General features: G+C 34.4%; 1 protein-coding gene across 1 annotated transcript in view; it reads left to right on the forward strand.

Annotated features, from left to right (window-relative positions):
• Positions 1-17,768, forward strand: part of alpha-Man-IIb (alpha-Mannosidase class II b) — a 110,505-nt gene extending 92,737 nt beyond the window's left edge. Inside the window, exons 4-6 of the mRNA XM_074170925.1 lie at positions 6,121-6,427; positions 11,432-12,307; positions 14,137-17,768. Coding sequence (XP_074027026.1) covers positions 6,121-6,427; positions 11,432-12,307; positions 14,137-16,043 — 3,090 coding nt within the window. The 3' untranslated portion in view covers positions 16,044-17,768. The remainder of the gene's footprint in view (positions 1-6,120; positions 6,428-11,431; positions 12,308-14,136) is intronic.
• The last annotated feature ends 4,417 nt before the right edge of the window (positions 17,769-22,185 follow it).

Here is a 22,185-nt window from a genome sequence, read left to right on the forward strand (position 1 = left end):
ATATTGATATGTAGAGGCGTTGACCAGTAGTCATACTATTGTTTTGTTTGAGGTACTGCAAAAACCTTCAATGGTTACCACTGTACCTAATTCATTGATAAACTCGTGTGGGGAACAAAAGATATTGGATAATAAAAAGAACAGATAATACCACGTGATCACAGAGTCAATGGAGCGAAATATATTTGACATCTGGAAAGACAAGTTGACAAGTTGAATTTAGTTTATACATGTGATCGGCAACCGTGTAGAAAAACAAATCAGTGTCACACATTTCTTCAATATATGCCTTTGTAGAACAAAATCTCGAATATTTCAATTCTTATTTGTATTGAATATTGAAATTCAATTTATTTGAAATGCTTGGTTTATTCAAATGATTTTTGTTGAAGTCAGAACAAGAAGGTAAAGTTTCTGTTTCATGTTGATTGCTTTCATCTGATACTTTTTGAATGGTCTGGTCAATTTCAATTATATTTGTAAATAAATTGTCTGAATTCCCTTAGCAACATTAGTAGACTTCCAGCTACCGTATCTCTTCAAATTATCAACAAGTAACGTCGCTGATACTTCACCACTTTATTTTTTTTCAATTTCAGACAATGGAAGTCTAAAACTTTAAACAATCATTGGTTAACGTGGCTCTGACCAATTTTCATTATGTAGGTTTCGTTTACAACTGCGGTAAATATGACCAATGGCGATGAAGCAACGGACGAAGTATACTAAATGTACTTTTAGCAGGTACTAAGGTACCTATTGGTTTGCTTCTTCGGTTTTATTCCACTGGTGGTGCTCGTGGTTTCGTGTTATCAATGTTAATTTCTTCTTTCTCACTGTTGATATATCTATATAGTCTTGGATGATACCTCTGAGTTCTAACGTCTTTTCAAACGCGATCATGTGGGTACCTCTTCTAATTGCATGTCCCGCTACTACTAATTTATTGGTAGGTCTGCCTCAAGCGATAATTTCTCTTTAATTCAGAGAGCCAGGTGTTAACACTTTGGTTTCATACACTCGTACTTTGAGAATAATCAGAACACGTCGTTAGTTGCTGCATCACCTTTGATAATGTTCTCTGCAGTCGTAGATGAAACTCTAGACATGAAAACCTGCAAACCACATTCGATAAAGTCGAAAAATTTGTTACACTCAATTGGTGAGGGTTTTTTAAATGTAAGTTTCCATTACTTGAAAAGCAGTAAATTTAGAACTTCGGTACTCCGGTCGATATCAATTCGCGTTAATATATTTAACGCGTTTCCACTAACTACTTTGTTTTGAGCCATAAAAAGCTATTTCCACTGAAAACAATAAATTCTCTCCATATGCAGATAAAGCATAAATGCATATCTGGCGTATTTTAGAATAACGGAATTCAATGTAATTTCATATATCGCAACCAGAGTTCTCAGCCATTTTCTACTGAACATTTTGTAATTTTTAAATAATTATGCATGTTAATTGTATTATCTATATTATATTATCATTTCTCAGTGTTTGTGAGGAAAACCTTTCAAACCTTTCTGCTTCTCCATCATTAAACAAAAAATGTGGGAAACTTCCAAAGAAAAAAAATATATAACTTCAATGAAAACTCTTTATATGTCATTTATGGTTCGCAAATGTTTGAGCTTACTTTTCCTATAAAATGTGTGATTTGATAAGTAGAATTTGGAACCTCTGGTGTAAAAATTAATCTTTTTCCTCACCAGAACAAAAATGCTGTCTCTCGACGCGCGTTTCGATAACCAAGTATGCATCATCAGCAAATGTCTAGTACTAATTCCTACGCTATGGGATGATTAAGACCATTTAATCAAGAATTTTAAAAGATATTTTTTGTACATCATAACATTCAACAAATGTCATTTCTCATAAGCTGAAGTTGGGTGTCTTGCATGGACGGCTGACAGATTCCACGAATATTATTTACTTGCAGTTATGGAACAGACACGGACTCTTTGAGTTTATCGAAGTTTTTAACGCTATAATGTATTGAACAATCATGACAGATATGAATGTTACAAATTTGGACTTCTATTACTTGAAATAGTGTTTTTTAAATATATGGAAGAACAAATAAAATGAAAATGAGTGAAATATTAAATTTATAACTGGAGCGGATAATCGGATGAGCGGATTGAAATTTAAATAATGACAAAAAGGAGAAAAAATGAGTATAAAATAATAAAAAAAATTGAGCCGTCACAAGACGTCTGGCAGATGTGAAACATCGAAATCATTTTGTACAGTATATACGAAGTCAATTCGAATGGCAGAAAAACTAAATAATTACCGAACGTCGGCAGTTTCTTTGTATGGCATGGGCGGCGTGGTATAATTACGAGGTCTAATCATAATTTTTATGTGGTTTTATATGGTATCAACTAGTAAATTTATCAGACCTGGTTCATTCAGCTGTTTGGATTGACTTCGTACAAGTAATATGCGTAAAATATTACAGATTACCACAGGAATTAATATGGCATAATGTGAAAATAAAATATAATGAATGTCTTCCAGTTAGTTATTGCAATATATTACCAAAGATGTTATATTATAAATATCAATAATAAATGTTTCAATATAAATTCCACAATTGTTAGAAAATTAACTAATTAATTTTTTGATGTTCCTGTCAATAATAAATGAGAAACATTCGTGCGCTAATCGTTATCAGCCAATTTTGAAATACAATTGTTTCAATCTTTATGAAATGTTACAGTTCATTATTTTTCATAAGCATGAAATTAGAATTGAATAATAATTGAAAAAAAATGTATGCTATAAAAATTGTGTAAATTTCAATCTACAAAGAGAGTAGATTTTACATCTACTGATCCTTGAGACAAACCAAATATACGTGGGCTCAATGTGCAGAGAATTCGAAACTTTATTTATAAAATATAAAAATATAATTACTATACTATAACAATTTTCATTAGCAACGTCGCACTTGAAGTAACCAACGGATAATCCTCTTACCAACTTCCCAGAGGCGTACCAAAATAATATTTGTATTTATTTAATCACATAGATAATTACGTAAAAATTGTTATAGTAGGTGGCGCTACCTGGTGTCAATGGTAAAACTGATTATATTTTCTTATTATGCCTAATGCAGTACTCCAAAAAAACAGAAAAATTTACAAAATAATAATTATGTTCCTTTTATATAGAAAAAGAACTACAAAGCAAAGAAATAATTACCTATGTTTTGCTTATGAAGTTTCAGAATCCATTGACTCGTCCGGAGAGAAATCCCCAGTCACACTTAAATCTATTATTATTTGGTCGAAAACAGTGTCTACCATCCCGTCCAATCTCCACATTTTCTCTTCTTCCTTGATCACATGGGCTTCAGAATTAGCCCAATCTTCTTTCCGTATCCATTCCATTGCGAGTTCTAATAAACGTTGGACATCAGAAATTTTATATGTCTCGTTTTCACGAGCTACGTAACCCTTAATTTGAACCCAGATTAATTCTATCGGGTTTAACTCGCAATGGTAAGGAGGAAGTCTCAAAATGGTGATGCCTTCAGCACGACCTATTGTATCGGCCTTAACCATGTCGTTGGAAAATGGAATTCCTTTTTGTCCTAACCATCTCTGCATGTCTGCTTTTCTGGTGGTCATAGTTGGCAGCTGTTCTACTAATCGGCTGTGATAAGAAGCGTTATCCATTACTATTACCGAATTTGGCTCGACTCGTGAAAGAAGGGATTCAAATCATCCTTCAAAGCGTTGGGCGTCCATGTTTTCGTGATAATTTCCCGTTTTTTTTGATGAAAAAATTGGTGCACTATCGTCTAAAAAGCCACTCTTGCTACCTATATGGGCGACAATTAGTCGTTGCCCTTTACCCGTTGGTCCGCGTAACCCTGTTGATAAACCTTCCACAAATGCTTAACGATAACTAGTTACAGAAGTATCTTGCCAGATCTTAGATACTTTGTGACCAGCATTCACACACGTTTCTTCCAGATAAATCTTTTTGTGAGCAGAACGCATTTCTCCAATAGAGCGAAGATATCTCCGTCGTCATGAGACTATATCTTCTTTTTCTATCAAGACAGATTTACGGAATCGTTTGGCAAATATAAATTTCAAATCGTCTTTTATTATTTTCCTTAACTTCTCTTTGCTCATTTTTGGAATGAGATCATTATCCATTACCTTTGTCCTACTGGATTCGAGGGTTGGCGCTTTATTCTCAAAAAAGAAACAATGAATGGTATAGCTTACAAAATTTTTCTGGTACTCGTCCAATTCAATTTTTTTTCTACCACGACAATGTACTTTTGGAGCTTGCACAATCCCAGTCACCTTTTTTTCACGTACAATGCGTTCAATTGTCGACACGGATATTCCCGTTAAAAATGAACACTGGGCTACAGCTTCCACTGTACGGAGTGTATTTTTTAAATTTTCGTACACTCTACACACAATCTGTTTTTCTTCTAACGACATAAACCTCCGCTTTCTTTGTACATTACTTGGACCTGCTACGGCATTCATCACAATACTATAAAAATAATAAAATTCAATAATATTATTCAGCTATTTGTCAGTTGTTTACTTACTTCAAAAACTATTTAAAGTTGATGTATTTTGAAAAACACTTCATTGTGAGATTTTCACTAGAACAGATTAATAAATCCGCAGCACATGTTTTGCTGCACAGTAGCTTTTTCAAGCGTGTTCACAAACCACCTGAATTCTACATACATCGTGATTTATATATACTTTTTGAAATATTACTATCTACCAAAAAACTAATAATATTCTAGGAACTAATTAATGACAGTTATACCTGAGTTTAATGACTAGGTCAACTAATTATCTCACAATAAAGTGTGAATTTGATGAAAATCTATGATAATGTATTTTTAAAAACAAGTATCAGCCAACTCTATCTTATATTTTAAAGTTAATAAATATAACAGTCTATTCAATAAATATAATAAACTATATTCAATAAATACAAAACAAAGTCACCTTCGCAAGAAACAGAACACACGCCTATGGACTCAAATATAATAGACCTGCGAAGTGTTGATCAGTTTACCGATGTTTCAAAATATTTAATGAACCTGTTCCCCAATTCGATCGTACATCCTATCGATATGCAGAAGCTATCTTGTTACGGGGGGGGGGCAAATTTTATAGAATCATCTTACTTTTCAATTTTTCACAATGGCGATGCATAGACAATAAAAATGACCCCGGTAAGAATTTAGTTCTAACATTTAACATTGTTGCCGTTAGCTCTCAGTTCAATTTGTATATGAGTTACCTTCAATTGAAAATTGTTATAGTGTAACTGATGACTTGAAAGTGTGTCGTAGTGTGATGGGCTTTCTTTGGAGGAAGCTGCTCATTTTCACTTTCTCAATCAGTAAGGCATATTTTGTTTTTAATAAATTTTAAAAAGTATTCATTTAGTAAAACACAGGTTATGCATACTGTAGTAAACACAACTGTATACGCTACAGGTATCCGAGCTTAGTGTGGCGAAAGAGATAGCGTAACGCCCAACCAGTGGAAAGAGAACAGCACAGTCGCTTGCGCATGGCGACCGTCGCCACGGCATGCGTCGCCACGCCAACAATCGGTTTTACGTACGGCTATAGATGTTTCACATCGAAAATATAAACGCTGATTTGTTGAGTATTATTTTGACCTGAAATGAAAGTGAATGAATAAACGGATTAAATAGTAGGTGAAATGTCAGTTATATGCAAACAATGGAAATAACATTTGAAAAAAGTAATCGAGGTAAATGCAAACACGTGAAAAAATCAAAAATAATAAAAAATATTTCAAACCAAGTTTCATCGCGATGTTTTTTTTTTGTTGGTAATGTTAGAAATGTCGAGACTTTCTTTGCAGTTTTTTATATTTATCAATATCTTCATTTATATCCTTCCATAGATTTCAACTCGTTTTAGAGACAATGGAAGTCCGAATTTGTAACATTCACCAAACATGGAGATGGAAATCTGGCTCAAATTGTTTGCATTTACAAGATCGCAAAATTTCTCATTCCGAGAGACCCAAAAAAAATTTTTTCAGTGTTAGACTGGCACTTTATCATTCATAATTTTTCCAGGTTATCATCGTACCCCACTCCCACAACGATCCAGGCTGGCTGAAAACGTTCGAGCACTATTTCCAGTACTCTTCGAGACAGATCATGAACAACATGGTCGCGAAGTTGCAGCAATACAAAAATCTCACCTTCATTTGGTCTGAAATCTCTTTCCTGAACGCGTGGTGGGAAGAGGCTCACCCCAGCAAACAGAGGGCTCTGAGGGAGTTGGTGCAATCCGGGAGGTTGGAGATTACCACTGGAGGGTGGGTGATGACTGACGAGGCGAATGCGCATCTGTATGCTATGGTTGACCAATTGATCGAAGGTGAGTTAGACCTAAAATCACAGGTGTAACTATAATGATAATTGTTCACTTTGAAACGCAATAACAGTTTCAATTTTGAATATACTTCTCCCAACAACAGGGAGGTTGTAGACTTTTAAGTTTGGAATGTCTATACAACAGAATTGATGTGATAGGAGCTTGTGAAGTTATCAAGGGTTTAGATAACCTGCTCTGCATGGTACGTGAATAAAAAAGAGTAGGAATCGGAGCATCCGATGAGCCTGACTTGGTTTTCTCTATTGGACGAGATGACCACAACTCTTTTTACTCACCGAGTTCCACCCTGTTCAGCAAGAAGACCCATACATATCAAAACTACAAAAAATACTATACTCCAATGGCTAAATAAAACCTATGCAAGAGATTTTTTTCAACAATAGGGAATACCTCCGTTTACCAAAGCAACTGACCTTTGCTATTCTCAGGTCTAGTAGGTTGGAGTTGGAGGTTCATTATGGCCTGCCATGGTACGTCATAGTCTATTGTATTTGTGTGATAATTTTATAGAGTGAAACCAGGTGCAATGCCTATTTTGGGGGCCTGATACCATTATTTTTTGTTATTTGCTGTCGGTAAGTAAAACATAATGCGATTTAATTAAACTTATGTTCATTGGCACGACGTGGCCGTAGAAATACTTTAGTGCCACCTACAGTATTGACGAGATGCCGCCTTACCTTCAAGCTAATGCATAGGATATAGACGACCATCAAATTAAGAGTTGAAACGTTTGAAATGTCGAGATTCATTCTTTGAACTCCAGAAATTCTTCCAGGTCAATCCATTGAAATGGTCGTTCTGATTGTTTTATTTCTTGGTAGTATGGTGCCCTACCACTTCTTGAATCAGGATGCCATATTCTGGCCTCCCACAATGTGGCTTATGTTGGTCAAATAAATGCAAAAGACTGTCAGTCTTGACTAGTTAAGTCTTTGTATGTTTCACAGTTCTCTGACCCAATGATCAATTATCTCATGATGTGGAGAGTAGTCAATGTTAATCATGCCTGCCGAATTTATGTTTCGTGTTTTCCGCAAAAAGGTCTGATCTTCAGAGTTTTCTAGGTGTGAAATTATAATACATTCATATATTTTATGGAGGGATGCCTACATGGTAATATAATTGTTTCATACGTTTTGTTTAATCAATTTTTTTGATTTGATCAATAGAGAATTTTTTTACTATATACATTGATGCTTTTATTTTTTTTCCAAATTTTAATTATTTGCCTCTTCAGCTTATTACTATATGATATCGTTGAGCGAATTAAAATTGAACCAACACGCTGTCGAAACAGTCCAAAAAATTACCAACCAAGGCATTTGGCAATGATAGTGTTAATAGACGCACTGTTTGACGTTGTTTTGCGAAATTTCGTTCGGGTGATTTTAACCTCGAAGATAAGCCCTGCAGTGGTCGACCTACAGTAATTTCTGACGAGGTATTAAGGACTCTAGTAGAGATTGACCCATCACAAACGGTGCGTGAGATGACAGAAGAACTGGGCGTCCGCTTTCATTCAATTTTTCATGATTCAATTCGTATTGGGAAGATGAAAAAGATCGAAAATTGTCCATTTCGAGGTATGTTCTTCTTTGCTTCTGCGTAACCCAAACGATTCTTTTTTGGATTGGATCGTCACTTGTGCTGAAAAGTGGATCCTCTATGACAACTCGTGAATAATCCCTGCCACACTTCCTTATGGGTTTAGGTTAAAATGAGGATACATAAACAACAACCCTCAGAATTCGAAACTTGTACCGTGAATGATTAATGATGTCTAGAATGAGCATTCTACGTTCAACACAAGTAACAAAGTATCCACACTCTTTCATACAAATACTAATCAAGTCCGGGTTTGCAAGCAGTCTGGATACATGGGACCTCCCCTTATAATAAATTCCTTACTAATAGTCGCACATTAAAAAAGTAAGATCTCGTTAATCCTTTGCTTGTACAAGTTATGGCTTTGTGGAAGATGATATCTAGTTAATGATCTACTAAGGAATGTAAAATTTTTCAGAAAAAGAAAATAAGGATTTTGAATGGTATTATTTATGACTCCGGAAGGCAGTTTTGACTACCAATGAGCAAAGTAACACACTTTGAAATATTTAATTTTAAATATATATATTTTCTTCTTTCTGATTGTACATATTTTTGTTTTTCCTGGTGTCAAATTATTTTACCTTCCTTTTCTAGTTTCAATAATTGATTGATAATTGATTCTCCCAACATGAAAAATTAAATATTAGCAATTATATGGTATTGGGTAAATATCCATCTCCAGTAAACACTAAATCCTATGTATTATATCTTTTGTACCTATAATCCATTCTGAAGTAAATTATTCATATATCTCCCCTCGAGTTTGTGCTGTTAACAGGAAAGTTGGTGTAAGTAAATCCAGTGATCTATTCATGAATATTTCTCTTTGAAATTGTAAAACATTTTAGTTATGAAAGTTGATAGCCTTCTAGGGCAACATATGTAACTAAAAGTGTGATTTTTAATCAACAAATATTCATATTTCACGAGTCTGTTCTAATAAGTAATTATACCTTTTGTAGAATATAGGGAAAAACAATTTAAACTTCAAGAAACGTATGTTTTTTCAATACTTTCTCTATTTCACAAAGAATAATCTGAATGTCAAAGAACTATCATATTCACTATGGTATTCAATTTCCAGCAAGATTTCAATTCGTTTGCATTTTGCTAATTTATCAAATTACTCTTTAGGTTTGGTAGGTATCTTATATCCAGATATTCTGATTAATCATTTTCTTTGTTTTCTGTTAGTTATTCACAGTTGACACTCTTGATTATAGTTCTAGTCGGGAATTGGGTTACATAAATGTAACTTTTACTTTCTCAGCTTGTTCTAAAAACAGAATTCAAACAGATACCTACTAAAAATCTTGCTCCACATAATGAAGGAAAGAGCAGTAATATAAAATTTGATTGACTCGAACATTGGGGCTTTTCTTTATTTTTGATATATGTGTTTTGAGTTTTCAGTCGAATCTATAAATGAAAAGTTTGTGTCATTAGTGTTTTTTTTTCTAGTCTGGAATCCAAACTGCTTAGTTATCAATATATCTGCACAAAAGAAAGTGTTCAAATTTATTTTACCAAGTTTTTTGCCGAGGTTGGGATTAGAGCAATAGGTCTAAAATTCGAAGGAGAGGTTATATTACCATATCAAATTTATTTTTGTTATTCTAACAATATTGTTATTGAACCTAATTTTTACCGAAACATTACTTGCTTAATAATAATGATAGTAATAATAATAGGGTCTTTATTGGTCAATACAACTATCTGATCTGATTATGGAATATTCGTCTGACACCGCTATTCAATGTAACCGAAACTTAAACCTACACTTAGCACGTTATTAGTTATAAGACAAAACTGAACCAGTATGAACCCTAAACATGTTTTATATGAATATAATAAACAATTAACTTATACAGAATCATTGACCATCAGTGGTAACGAAATATGTTTCGAATGGACTAAAGAGTGAAACCATCAATGAATGGAAGTAAAGTTCACCTTGATTGATTTGTAGGTGATGCTCATCAAAGCAATTAAATATTTTTTTAGAACCATTTTTTCAGCTTCGACTTATATACTGAATTATACACACTTCACACACAAATCGTGTAATTACATTCATATCGATACAGCCGATACCGGTTTGTGATTTTGAGTTTCGAAGAGGTCGTCTATTGGAATTTCTTCCTGACCTGTACCTCCAATCTTGAAAGCGATAACACACCTCTGAAAATGGCAGTAACTCTCGCTGGCGAAACGTCAGGAAAAAATACAACAGACGTGCTCAACCCGAAACCATAGACTGTTTCAAGAGATGGCTGTAAAAGCCTAAATTTCTTTTCCAATCGCCAAAAAAGGACATCAAAGACAAGTATTTTTTTCATCTTATCCAATAGTTGATTTGACTAACTTGTTACCTTGGGCATCTATAAAACTTATAAAATCTGCATCAAATAATATTCTATTCAATTCACTCTAGGACAGGGGTCGGCAAGTAGTTTCCAGTGGGGTCCGGATACTGTGGGAAAAATTATAAAACAAATGACCTAAAATTAATGTGAGAAACTACACCGAGGGTCTTAACCCAGTTTTTTATAGTTTGGTTCTCGATAGGAACAGCAAATTCAGGTGTGTCTTCTAGGTAGGCCTCCGTTAATCTCCAACGATACATGTTTTTCAAAAACTGCAAATTTATAGCTAGTTTCTTGCAGTTTTCATGTTTGGCCCAAAATTCTTTAGTGTTAGTGGATACCGTTATATACATTTGCAAAGACACATCTTCTTGCAAATCAATTATCTCTATTTGAAGTGATGGCTGTGACAGATTCAACAACTTGGAAGCTACATCTGTCCATTCTGCTGCAACATCAACTAATTCACACACAGGCTAATCAAACCATATTAGTTGTAGGTACTTGTAAAATAGGTTAACTAGATAACTTATTGAAGTCAAATAACTAGTAAGTTGAATTATATGTGACTCAAAAATATTATTTTAATTAGTGAAGGTATGGTATACCCTATGTAGGTATCAATTTATACTTGGTATACAACACATTACAATATCTGGAGGTCCGAGGTTTGACCTTTCGGTCCGTCTGTTGCTGACCTTTGCTCTAGAATATTGGAGATCATTGTTTTTACCCTCTTAATATTGAAAATAAAAGGTAAAACTGGAATCTCTGGCGTAAGATAAATCCAAAAACAAGCACTTTTTCCAATCACCAGAACTTCTCCTGAAGACGCAAACTTGGTTAGTGAAACGTTCGTAGAGAAAAGTATTGAAGTTCTGTTGCTTGTTTTTGGATCTCTTAATATTCATGGTATTACAATAAAAATTTAATCACTGATAACTCAATCATTGCATTTGTCCACTTTGAATTCAGTACCTGAGGTTCTCTAATTTTCATTATTTTGTAGGACATCAATGGACGTGGACTAATCTAGGAATAAAACCAATATCCGGCTGGTCAGTAGACCCGTTTGGCCACGGAAGCACAGTACCATATCTTCTAGGCGCATCAGGCCTTAAAGGAACTGTGATACAAAGGATCCACTACGCCTGGAAACAATGGCTGGCTCTCAAACAGTATGGAGATTTCCGATGGGTACCCAGTTGGAGCCCTTCAGATCCCTACGGGTCAATAATCACTCACAACCAACCCTTTGATATTTACTCCATTAAACATAGTTGTGGACCTCATCCGTATATCTGCTTGAATTTTGATTTCCGTAAAGTTCAAGGTGAATACACTGAGTATTCTCTGAAATCCCAATCGATTACTGATAAAAACATAAAGGAGAAGGCAGAGCTTTTGCTGGAACAGTACGCAAGAACAGGTTCGCTCTTACCTCATAACGTAGTTCTGATGCCACTAGGAGATGATTTTCGATACAACGTCAAAGAAGAATGGGATCAACAGTACACTAATTATATCAAACTCATAGATTACATCAATGCCCATAAAGAGCACTACAAGGCAGAAATAACTTTTGGAACGCCTGCTATGTATTTTCAAGAAATTTCTAAACGATACACCCAATATCCTACGTTGAAAGGTGATTTCTTTGTATATTCCGACATATTTTCCGAAGGACGGCCGGCATATTGGTCTGGATACTTCACCACCAGGCCCTTTATGAAGTTATTGGACCGAGAGCTAGAGAGTAGTCTTCGTTCTGCAGAGATATTGTATACAGTTGCTTTGAATAATGCTAAACGAAATAAACTCTCATCCTATTCAAAAATATTGGAAAGGGATTTTGAGAAACTCATAAGGGCTAGAAGGAATTTAGGTAAGTAGTGAGAATATTTATCAAATATTGAATAGATATTTGAGTAGTAGTTACTGAAATGAAATTCGCCATTTAGTTGAATTATATAAATTTTCAAAACCTGAAGGCTGCATTTTTGAATATTTGTCAGTTAAAGATGGTTATTCCGGCATGTTCATCCAGTGAGTGTTACAGTAGTAACATATAGGCTAATTATCGGAGAAAATAGAAGATAGAGAAGAGGAAATATCAAGAAAAAGAGAAATGAAATATCGTAGGTCGTCATACACCCACAATATCTGGGTTTATGTTTGTTGTACCAATGGTATATCTCCATATGGATCCTATTTCTGTACATGAAACTTAACAATTCTCATATTATTTCATCATAATCTTTCCGATGATGATATAAGGAAAAATAAGTAAATTTTTTCAATTTAAATCTGTCACATCCAAGATTTTTACTATCGTGTACAATTCTGGTAACTGTCTTATCAAAGGATAATTGTATGCCTAACTGGCATGATTATTGCCATTCACGATATTTTCTGAGTTTGAAAATTTTACTAGAAAATTAATATTTCAAAATGAATTCTCAAAATATTCATCTTTGTCAACTACCTACACTGTAGGTTCTGGTAAATGCCTGCCGAAAAACAACTGCATTCCCGGCTAATACCACGATGTATATTGAATTATATCCGACAGATATTTATGAAAGATACATCATAGAGGTTAGACCAAGCTCAAATTATTCGAGTAGATCACCTACAGACTGGTTTCGAGGTATTACCTCTCATCAGTGCAGGAAAGATCCGACCCAAACAGCAAAATGCCTGAGACTCGATTAATTTCAACGCGCCTCAACTGCATGTATGAAACCTTCGTCTAAGAGAAAGATTGTTAACTAGTAACGGCTCCATCTCGTGAACAAAGCTTTAAGCGGGAAAGAAACAGATAGTTTACAGGCGCTAATTAAAATTTTCAAAACTAGATAAGGTAATCATCAGAGAAAAATTCCACTAGGCAAGTTCACATATCTGATTGTTCAACATTGTTTTATTTGTTTTCATCAAATTTGTTTTTTTTTTTGTAACAAGAAGTAATTTTTGCAGTGCATATCAATACAATAATATATCACAAATAAACAATTTATTTACAAGCCTCATTTTTTTAATTTGATATAAAACAAACAAAAACATCATTCTTTTATAAAATATATTGGAACATAATGTATCTAAATCAACATCAAAAGTATTTTTAGTGCTAAATAAATAAAATTTAGAAATGGTAGTAAAATGATTCAATCAAGCCTTCATCTAGTTGTACTATTCACCCCACGATATAGTAGCTTCTCCAGGTGTGTTCATTCACAGTATGAACATACCCAAAATGAATACTTCTGAAGAAGCTACTGTAAAAGTGAAAGACGTGTCGTGATTTTCTTAAATACGATGTTTGACCATCAAATCAAATTTATTCATCACCGAAGTCCATACAAATGTATCAAGGCACATTGTATAAACTTATTGGACTTGTCATAACAGAACCTACAAGCTACAGCAGTACAAATACAAAATAAGTATGTATATATTAAAAGTCGATCAACAATAAAAGTTACAAAAATACAAACATAAAATAAGTATATATTGAAAAGAACAAGAACTGTTCATAAATAAAGGAACAATTCTACAATCGTACAATCATGGAACATTAAAATAATAGTATGTTAATGATAGTGATAATAAAAGATAATATAATAACACAATGAAATGTTACTCAAATACGTTGATATGGATTTTATTGGTCATTTCCATCACATATGTAATTAAATATTTTTTTTATTTCAGGTTTATTCCAACATCACGACGCCATAACTGGAACTAGTAAATCCTTTGTGATGCGCGACTATGGCCTGAAATTATTTGAAGGTCTTCGAGACACTACTAGCATTCAACAAAATTCCCTCCAGAGTCTAATTTTTCCAAATGTCCCTATCAAATCGGGAGAGAACTTAGTTCTCAGCGATATGGAGAGGGAATCATTTGAAAAACTTCCGAGAAAAACACCAATTCAAGTCGGGCCTGTTGGTACCAACCAAACTAGGAAAGTATTGCTCTATAATTCTTTGTCGCATCCTCAAGAACATGTGATTCAGTTAAGGGTCAATACAAGTAATGTAAAAGTAACAGATAGTGAAGGAAACGATATCAAATACCAGATTAACCCAGTATGGGATATGTCTGATAATTCGAAGCTATGGGTAGCCGCTGACGAATTTGAGATAGTATTTATTATGAAATTGCCACAGCTTTCCGTTACAACTGTCAACTTGATTTACACTGTGACCAAAGAGGATACACTCGCCACTGTTTACTGTAATAAATGCGAAAAACAAACTACCATAGTAACGAAAGAAAACGACAACTCCGACATTATTAAATCAAAATTCGTTATCAAAGACATACCTCCTGGCGATATACAATTGGAAAACAATAAACTCAAACTGCTCTTCAACGGCAACACCGGTTTCATGAAGTCGGTGACTAGGAAGCATAACCCTAAAATCTTGAGATGCGGAATACAGTTTGCTGCCTACAAAAGTGCCCAGTTCCACTCTGGGGCGTATTTGTTCATGCCAGATCCTAACGAGAGAGAATACGAGAAAGACGTCTTGGAGCAATACAAAGATCACAAGACTATAATGATCACCGCTGGGCCAATTTTGACCGAAATAACGGTAATTTACGAACCGTTTTTGATGCATACTGTCACGGTGTACCTGGCTGATAATTCGAGTTTAGCTGACGGTATTTCCATTGAGAATGTTGTGGATTTCGAAAACTCTCCCAAAAACAGGGAGACAGAACTTTTCATGAGGATAGTTTCTGAAGTGCAGAACGAAGAGCCTCCAGAGTTCTACTCGGACTTGAACGGCTTCAATATGCAAAAACGCGTCAAAGTGGAGCGTATAGGTTTGGAAGGCAACTATTTCCCCATAACCACAATGGCCTACATCGAAGACAATAATGTAAGACTAAGTTTACTAACAAATCACGCTCAGGGGGCGTCCAGTTGGCAGCCGGGATTCCTGGAGGTAATGCTGGACAGAAGAACTCTTTACGACGACTCCAGAGGCATGGGAGAAGGGCTCGTAGATAATAAAAGGACCCTGAGTAAATATTGGCTGCTGATTGAAGATATTTCCAAAGTGATGACAGAGAGCGAAACTCAGGAGAAGCGTTTCGCCTCGGACTTGTTCGATAAAGGAGACGTAGTTAGAACCTTTAATGTCCCAACAGAACCGCTTCAGTTGAAAAAGGGCGAAGTCTTCTCTCGTCCTTCCCTGTACGCCAATCACATGTCGAACTTGTTGAACTATCCGGCGAGTATATTCATCGTAGATCCCGAGCACCAGACGAACGTGAACCATTCCTTCAAACTTTTAAACAAACCCATGCCGTGTGACGTTCACTTATTGACTCTTCGTACACAGCCTGATGCGGTTTACCCCCAATTTCCCTCCTCTAGTGCTTTAATGGTGATACATAGGCAGGGTTATGACTGTGCTATTAGTAGTAATTTTTCTTGTGATATACATAAGTTTGATAAAGACTTAGAGTTCGAATTCGTATCCGTTAAGGACATCGAACTGAAATCTTTGACTGGGTTAGACACTTTTTATAGCCTGCAGCGGTTGAGCGAAGTTTACATAGAACCAATGTCTCTGAAAACTTTAAATGTTACTTTTGGTTAATGTTTGTTTGATGTAGTCCAGCAAGAGAATCCAGAACCAAACCTCTAGAAAATGTTTCTCTTATTGCAAATGTTTGTTCAGCGTTTGTGCCCTATATTTTTCATACCAAATATACAGAGTGTTCAGGAAGTCGAGGTTAACCAATCAACTGGTGATGACTGACATCAATATCAAAGTATGCTTCATTAACAGAGTCATTTTCCAGTTATTTGTATTTCAAATTTTGTACAAAAATCAAATACGCTTGACTTATTTCGTGCTGTTTTTATATTTGAAAATACTTTTACGTTCTGGTTTCTCCAATAGTTTGGCTAACTTTCTTGGTAATAGAAGGAAATTTGAATACTACGTTTTGGCTGAGCTCAGCGTTTACCATTTTCTTTCTTGGATGTCAATTTTTTTTCCAACCACCTACAGTCTTTGATCTTCTAGACCTCTTCTTTACTCGCTTCAATATTCTGCATTCTCTTGTTTATGTTGTTCTTAATGAATCTTCCCTTCTGGAACTATTCTTTCTTGTACTGTCTCTTTTTTTTACGGGATGTTCTTGTCTGCTTGCTCGCCCTGCGTCAGAATATTTCGTCGTAATGACTGTTCTTCATATTTATTTTAAACTCATTTAATCTCCTTAGAAAACACACATTACTATATAGAATGAGGCGGTCAATAGCACAAACTTAGAGGTTTGCCATTTTTACAAATGGCAAGTTATACAACACATAAATAATAGCAAACAACAGCACACATAACAAGCAAGAACGCAGACAATGATATGAGTTGTCTAAAGCAGATTTTAAAATGGAGGCTCTTTTATCTCCTTTTATTATCAACACAGACTATGAGCAGACCATTTTTTGTACAACTCTTTAGGTATATGGTACAGCGTGATGTTCTCATTTGCCAGTTGACAGGTTATACAAGACTTTCTAGACAAAATAAATGTTGAAATAGTTTGAAGTGATTATATACACATACTAGATGGTTACTGGAAAGTTCATTTCCTTGTGTAGATAATTGTAAATAGATTTAACTATTTTGTTATAGAAATGTGTAGGTTTCAAATTGTTTTTATTTGTTTAATTTATTAGTGGAAGTTAGGTAAATGTTTTTATTTTCACTTTTTCCAGATTTTTTGACTTTTTCAGCTATGAGAAATGATATGCTTGCCAGATATTATTTTCATCTTTTCTAGCTGAACGGAGATCTCATATTCAGCTTCCAAATGAGTGGCACTTGAATATTTCCAGAGGCCAAAGTTCATTATGTCTTTTATCAATTGTTTTTTCCAGCAATGTGACCCCCTCTTTTTTTGTAAATATTCATCAAGTTCATATTTGGTTTTACTTCTATCCATGAAAATGGCCTCGTGGAATGAGCAAACTTTACTTATTAGAACTGTTAGTCATGGGGAATTGTAAGAATACAATAAATTCACAGTGTAAATTTTTCCATCTATTACTGACAAACCGAATTCGTCTTTTTGAAGTATTATTATTCCTAGGGTCTCAGACCAGTGAACTTTTGATTTTGGAATTCATGTACTCGTACATTGTGATTTGATACTAGCTAACAAATATCAAGAGAGAAGATTTTCTGACCATTGTGAATTGATAACGTTGACTGATGTAATTATTGTTATTACAAAATTGACATAATCAGAGATTGAAATTTTTAATTTATTTAAGGCTATTTTTATTTTTACAAAATAAAAATATATTCCTTTAGTGTTTTCATTTTCACTTGTTATACATGCAACCACTTTTGAAGGCGATTATTTATTTTTTCATTTGAAAATTTGGTATTCTGCCTACATGAGTTTTGTCATAATAAACAAAACAATAAAATACAAAAGAACAAAATAATTCTCAACACAGTTCATATCAAAATATATAAAAGTACCATGGTGTAATCAGTTGAATCCCTTCCTATGTAAAATATTTTGACGAAAACACTCGATCTGCAGCATTCTTGATTCTCCAATAAATAAAAAGATCCAACGAACTTTAGCATTTCATTCACACAGGCGCTGACTGCACACCAAAGTTTATATTTGGAAATTATTCTTGTTCCATTTTTCAACCTGTTAACAAATTTGTTTCATTTTTTCAAAAACTACACCTCACGATTTGATATCTACAAACTTTGTGGAGATCAAATCAATCAGAAACTTTGTTTCAATCTCATTTATCCCATAGATTTTTATGATAACTTAGTTTAAACACCAGGGTTTCTGTGCATATCAAGATAAATTCACTTTTCTTTGAAGGTGATTGACATATTACATGATGAATTTCATTAATTCGGACTTCCATTGTCTGATATTATATAAAATGATTTGAAATCCCTGAAAGGACTTGAAAAGAAGAATTAAAAATGAATATCTGAAAAAACAATTATATTAGGCAAAAAAACCTGAAATGAAATAAAAATAGAACAATTTAATAAAAGCAAAAAGTCGAGAGATTCCAAGCCAAGTTACTTCACGATGTTTCAATTGGTAGTATCCACAATCGTCTTTGGGTGATGACTGTCATCACCCGACACTTTATTGCATTGAATTAAAGGAAGCATCTGAAATGAACTAAATTATTTGAAAAAATTCTATATAGGTTGCCATGTCTGGAACCTAAACTTTCGAATTTTTTGTGGTAATTAGTAATTATAATGATAATTTTATGTGCAAAAGTGACACATTTCAAGATGAATGGAAAACGTGCTGGGGAAGGCCTGTCTTCTATATACAACTAACTGTCTTGAAAAATTTTGTCAAATATTCTTGTCTCTTCTGAGCAAAAAAAAACTCTTGGCAACTGCCCGACACATCCACAAGACGTAATATTGGAGCTGATGTGAGAACAAGACATAGAAAAGTAGATATTTAACAAACCAAATTTTTCTACAGTGTTTTAATGTGATCGCTCCAGTTTAGTATCCAAGAATGTTAAACATACAGTAGAAGATGCTTTTTGATTATATAGGAACCTCTGACCAGCTCACATGAATGAGTCGCAGAACTCAAGTAATCAAAAATAATTCTTCTTTTGTCTCCCGTACATTTAAGAAAAACTAAACTTTTCTTTTGTTTCCTGATAGCAGAGAGTAATGAATGCTCCTTATGAATGCAACAGGCTAACAGAGTGTTCAAACAAAATTTTTTGATTTCGTAATTACTTACCACAATAGGTAGAGGCGGGTTAAAAATACTTTACCAGGTCCACCCTATTTTTGTACGAAAGGGTCACAAACAAAATAATTTCATAAACTTTCGAGTCGTTTTGTTAACTGCAACAATTCTGATATGAACCGCTCTTGGTGAAATCAAATGTGCCAAGTCACTTGAACACTTCCCGTGAAAGTATCTATAGAAGAGAGACAAATCTCAAACCTTTCTTCGATGTTCCAGGCTATCAAGGTTGCATGTGATGTTTGCGTCTCCAATCAGGCGAATGGCTCTTTTCTGGATGGAATTCAGTAGGTTCAATGTATGCTTAGGAGCGGAGCTCTGTGTATACAGCATCAAAAGTTGCTGGAGTGTGTATAGTTCTCTGATTCGGAACAGTATTCCAAGCTTCTGAGAAGCAGCCTTTGCAATTCCAGTGACATGATTGTGCCAAGACATATTGGTATCTATTTTAACCCCCAACAAACTAATTGAAGCAGAAAGGGAATTGTCTGTCCAATGCATATTTTTATAAAATTTTAATTTGAAATATTCAGATAATAAATAGGTATGCTTATTCAAGAAGATATTAGGTATAAGCAAAAATTATGGTATGTTATCATCAGATAAATCCAATGAATCTTCGTCGAATATTATGATTGAAGGTTTTACAATTTTCCCAACTAAATGGTTCAATTTCCACATGTCCTCTTCTTTTGTAACATGTTCAATACATTTTCGCCATTTATTGCAATCGATATTTTTTAAGACCTTCCCAAAGAGTATTTTGACATATTTCATTTTAAATGTCGTATTGCTTGCAATGAAACCCTTTAGCCCAAACGAGTTCGCAATGATAAAGGGATTTCAACTTTTTTCACAAAGAGTAGTTATAACGATTTTATCAAAATTGAACAAAATTTTGAAGATATAAACCATTACAACATTCTCCCCAACGTGAAAATACTGATTTTCACTACAAATAACTAGACGGCATAATTTGGTAACTAGGCACTGCAAAACACTTCTTTTGGTCTTCACATCGACAACTCGAGTAATTCCATTTTTCCTAGAAAAACATCCTTCATTTGTTCCAGCGGCCAGAACTTTTGGGAAACATTGCCATCTTGTATGACAACTATATCTCCAATTTGGACTGGTTTGCCATCGCCTATCCATTTTCCTTCAATCGTTAATTTTGGCAAATACTCCTTAACTCACAGTATCTTTTTCTCACAGGATAATTTTATCCTCACCCATGTGAGGACTTCCTGCATACTCCTCTGTACGCTACCTCTGCACGCTACCATTCTTCTCAAAGCCATAATGATACCGTCTGTTGTGAGAGAGTGAGCTATTTCTAAGTGAATGGCTCTCATCGTCAAGCATCGTCTCATCTGTACCTTCTCTTTTGATGTCTTTCAACAGTCACATACAGCGTTCCAAAATAATCGATTCCGATGTGCTTACTTCCCTGATTATCCAAAACTTTTGTCTCAGATTGTTTAAAATTTTATGTCCTCCTTTATATAGACATTGCTCGTGGTATGTTTCAAAATCAACTGTGTAATTTTATTTTTGGGATCTGAAATGATTGGACTTATTGTATTTGCATTCTTTTTTATTCGACTATATATTCTCAAAAGATTATGTACAGGGTTCGAAAATGATGAGGTTCTGAAGTTAGGCAGGTAGTTAATCATTGAGATGATAAAAAGTATCAAGTATTCATAATGTGACGTTTTTCCCCGTAGGTTTTTTCGTTACATTTTTCCATAGGTACCTCAATTTCAGACTGATGCTCAAATGTCAATCGCCTTATCAATATAATTCGCAATGCACTTTCCGAACTACAACGTCAGTTGTATGTGGGCACCTCGGAAAAGAGAAAACAAGTTGGGAAGTAATTTACCAAAATATCTTATGGGGCTGTTATGAATTCAGATATTAATTATGTTTGCGACATTTCCCAAAGGTAAACACCTTACGGATAAAATGTGTCAGTAAAATAGAGAAAAAAAGCGTTTTGGTACAAGGGACCTCAATTTGTACAGGTGATACACCTCTGTACGACTGTTATAAAAGGAGTTTTTTCATATCGAAAATGTCATTTGAATTGTCATTCCATATAAATTAATTGGTTCGTGGGGCGATGAGGTGAGATCCACTCCCGACCCCAGAATGAGGATTCAAGTTAATTTATTTTTGCATGGTTGATATTACATTTACGGTCTTAGAACCCAAGATGAACCAGGACATGACAATATTATCTACTGGCTGTTTTTCATATAAAAAACTAGTTTCACAAAAGCCCTAGTAATTAAATCTTTTCATATGGAGGTTACTTTCCAGAAAAAAAAATCCTTGTTTTCCTGTTCCACTATTTCGTACCGCATTTGTCTAGAAAAAATCTCAGTTATTGTTTTTACTACTGACTGTTCAAAAAGGTGAAATTCAATTTTTCTCGAGAAATATTTATTCATTCATCAATTTTTATTTCGTCTCTGTCAAAGTAATGCCCTTTGAATATAGTACATCTGTGCCAACGTTTTTCTAATTCTCAAGCAGTTCTGATATGCACTTTTTGACATGTCCTTGAGCTCAATCATCTCAATACACCGTCCTTTCATGGGTCTCTTCAACCTTGAAAATGGGAAAAGGTGTCAGGGGAACAAACATGTTGAATACAGTGACTGAGGCATGATTACAGTGTTTTTTTTGACAAAACTGCCTGCTATGTCAGTACTCCGTCAGTTTCTGAAAGATTTGACCACAAATATTTTCCAAAAGAGCCTAAAAAAGTACTTTTTTTGTGACGGGAAAAAAGTTTGACATTTTATCTCTGATGACAGGTAACAAAATGTCACTTTTCATGAAATTACTTTTTTCACTTTAGTTTTGAAGAAAAATCATCATAAGTTCCAATGCAGGATAAGGAAACCTTGTGAACTCAATGGCTGTAAACTATTCCACCATCGACTA

This window comes from Leptinotarsa decemlineata, unplaced genomic scaffold, assembly GCF_025532065.1.
Source record: "Leptinotarsa decemlineata unplaced genomic scaffold, Ldec_3_MD MMD2_tig00000008_RagTag_RagTag, whole genome shotgun sequence".
In the NCBI taxonomy this organism is placed as follows: Eukaryota; Metazoa; Arthropoda; class Insecta; order Coleoptera; family Chrysomelidae; genus Leptinotarsa; species Leptinotarsa decemlineata.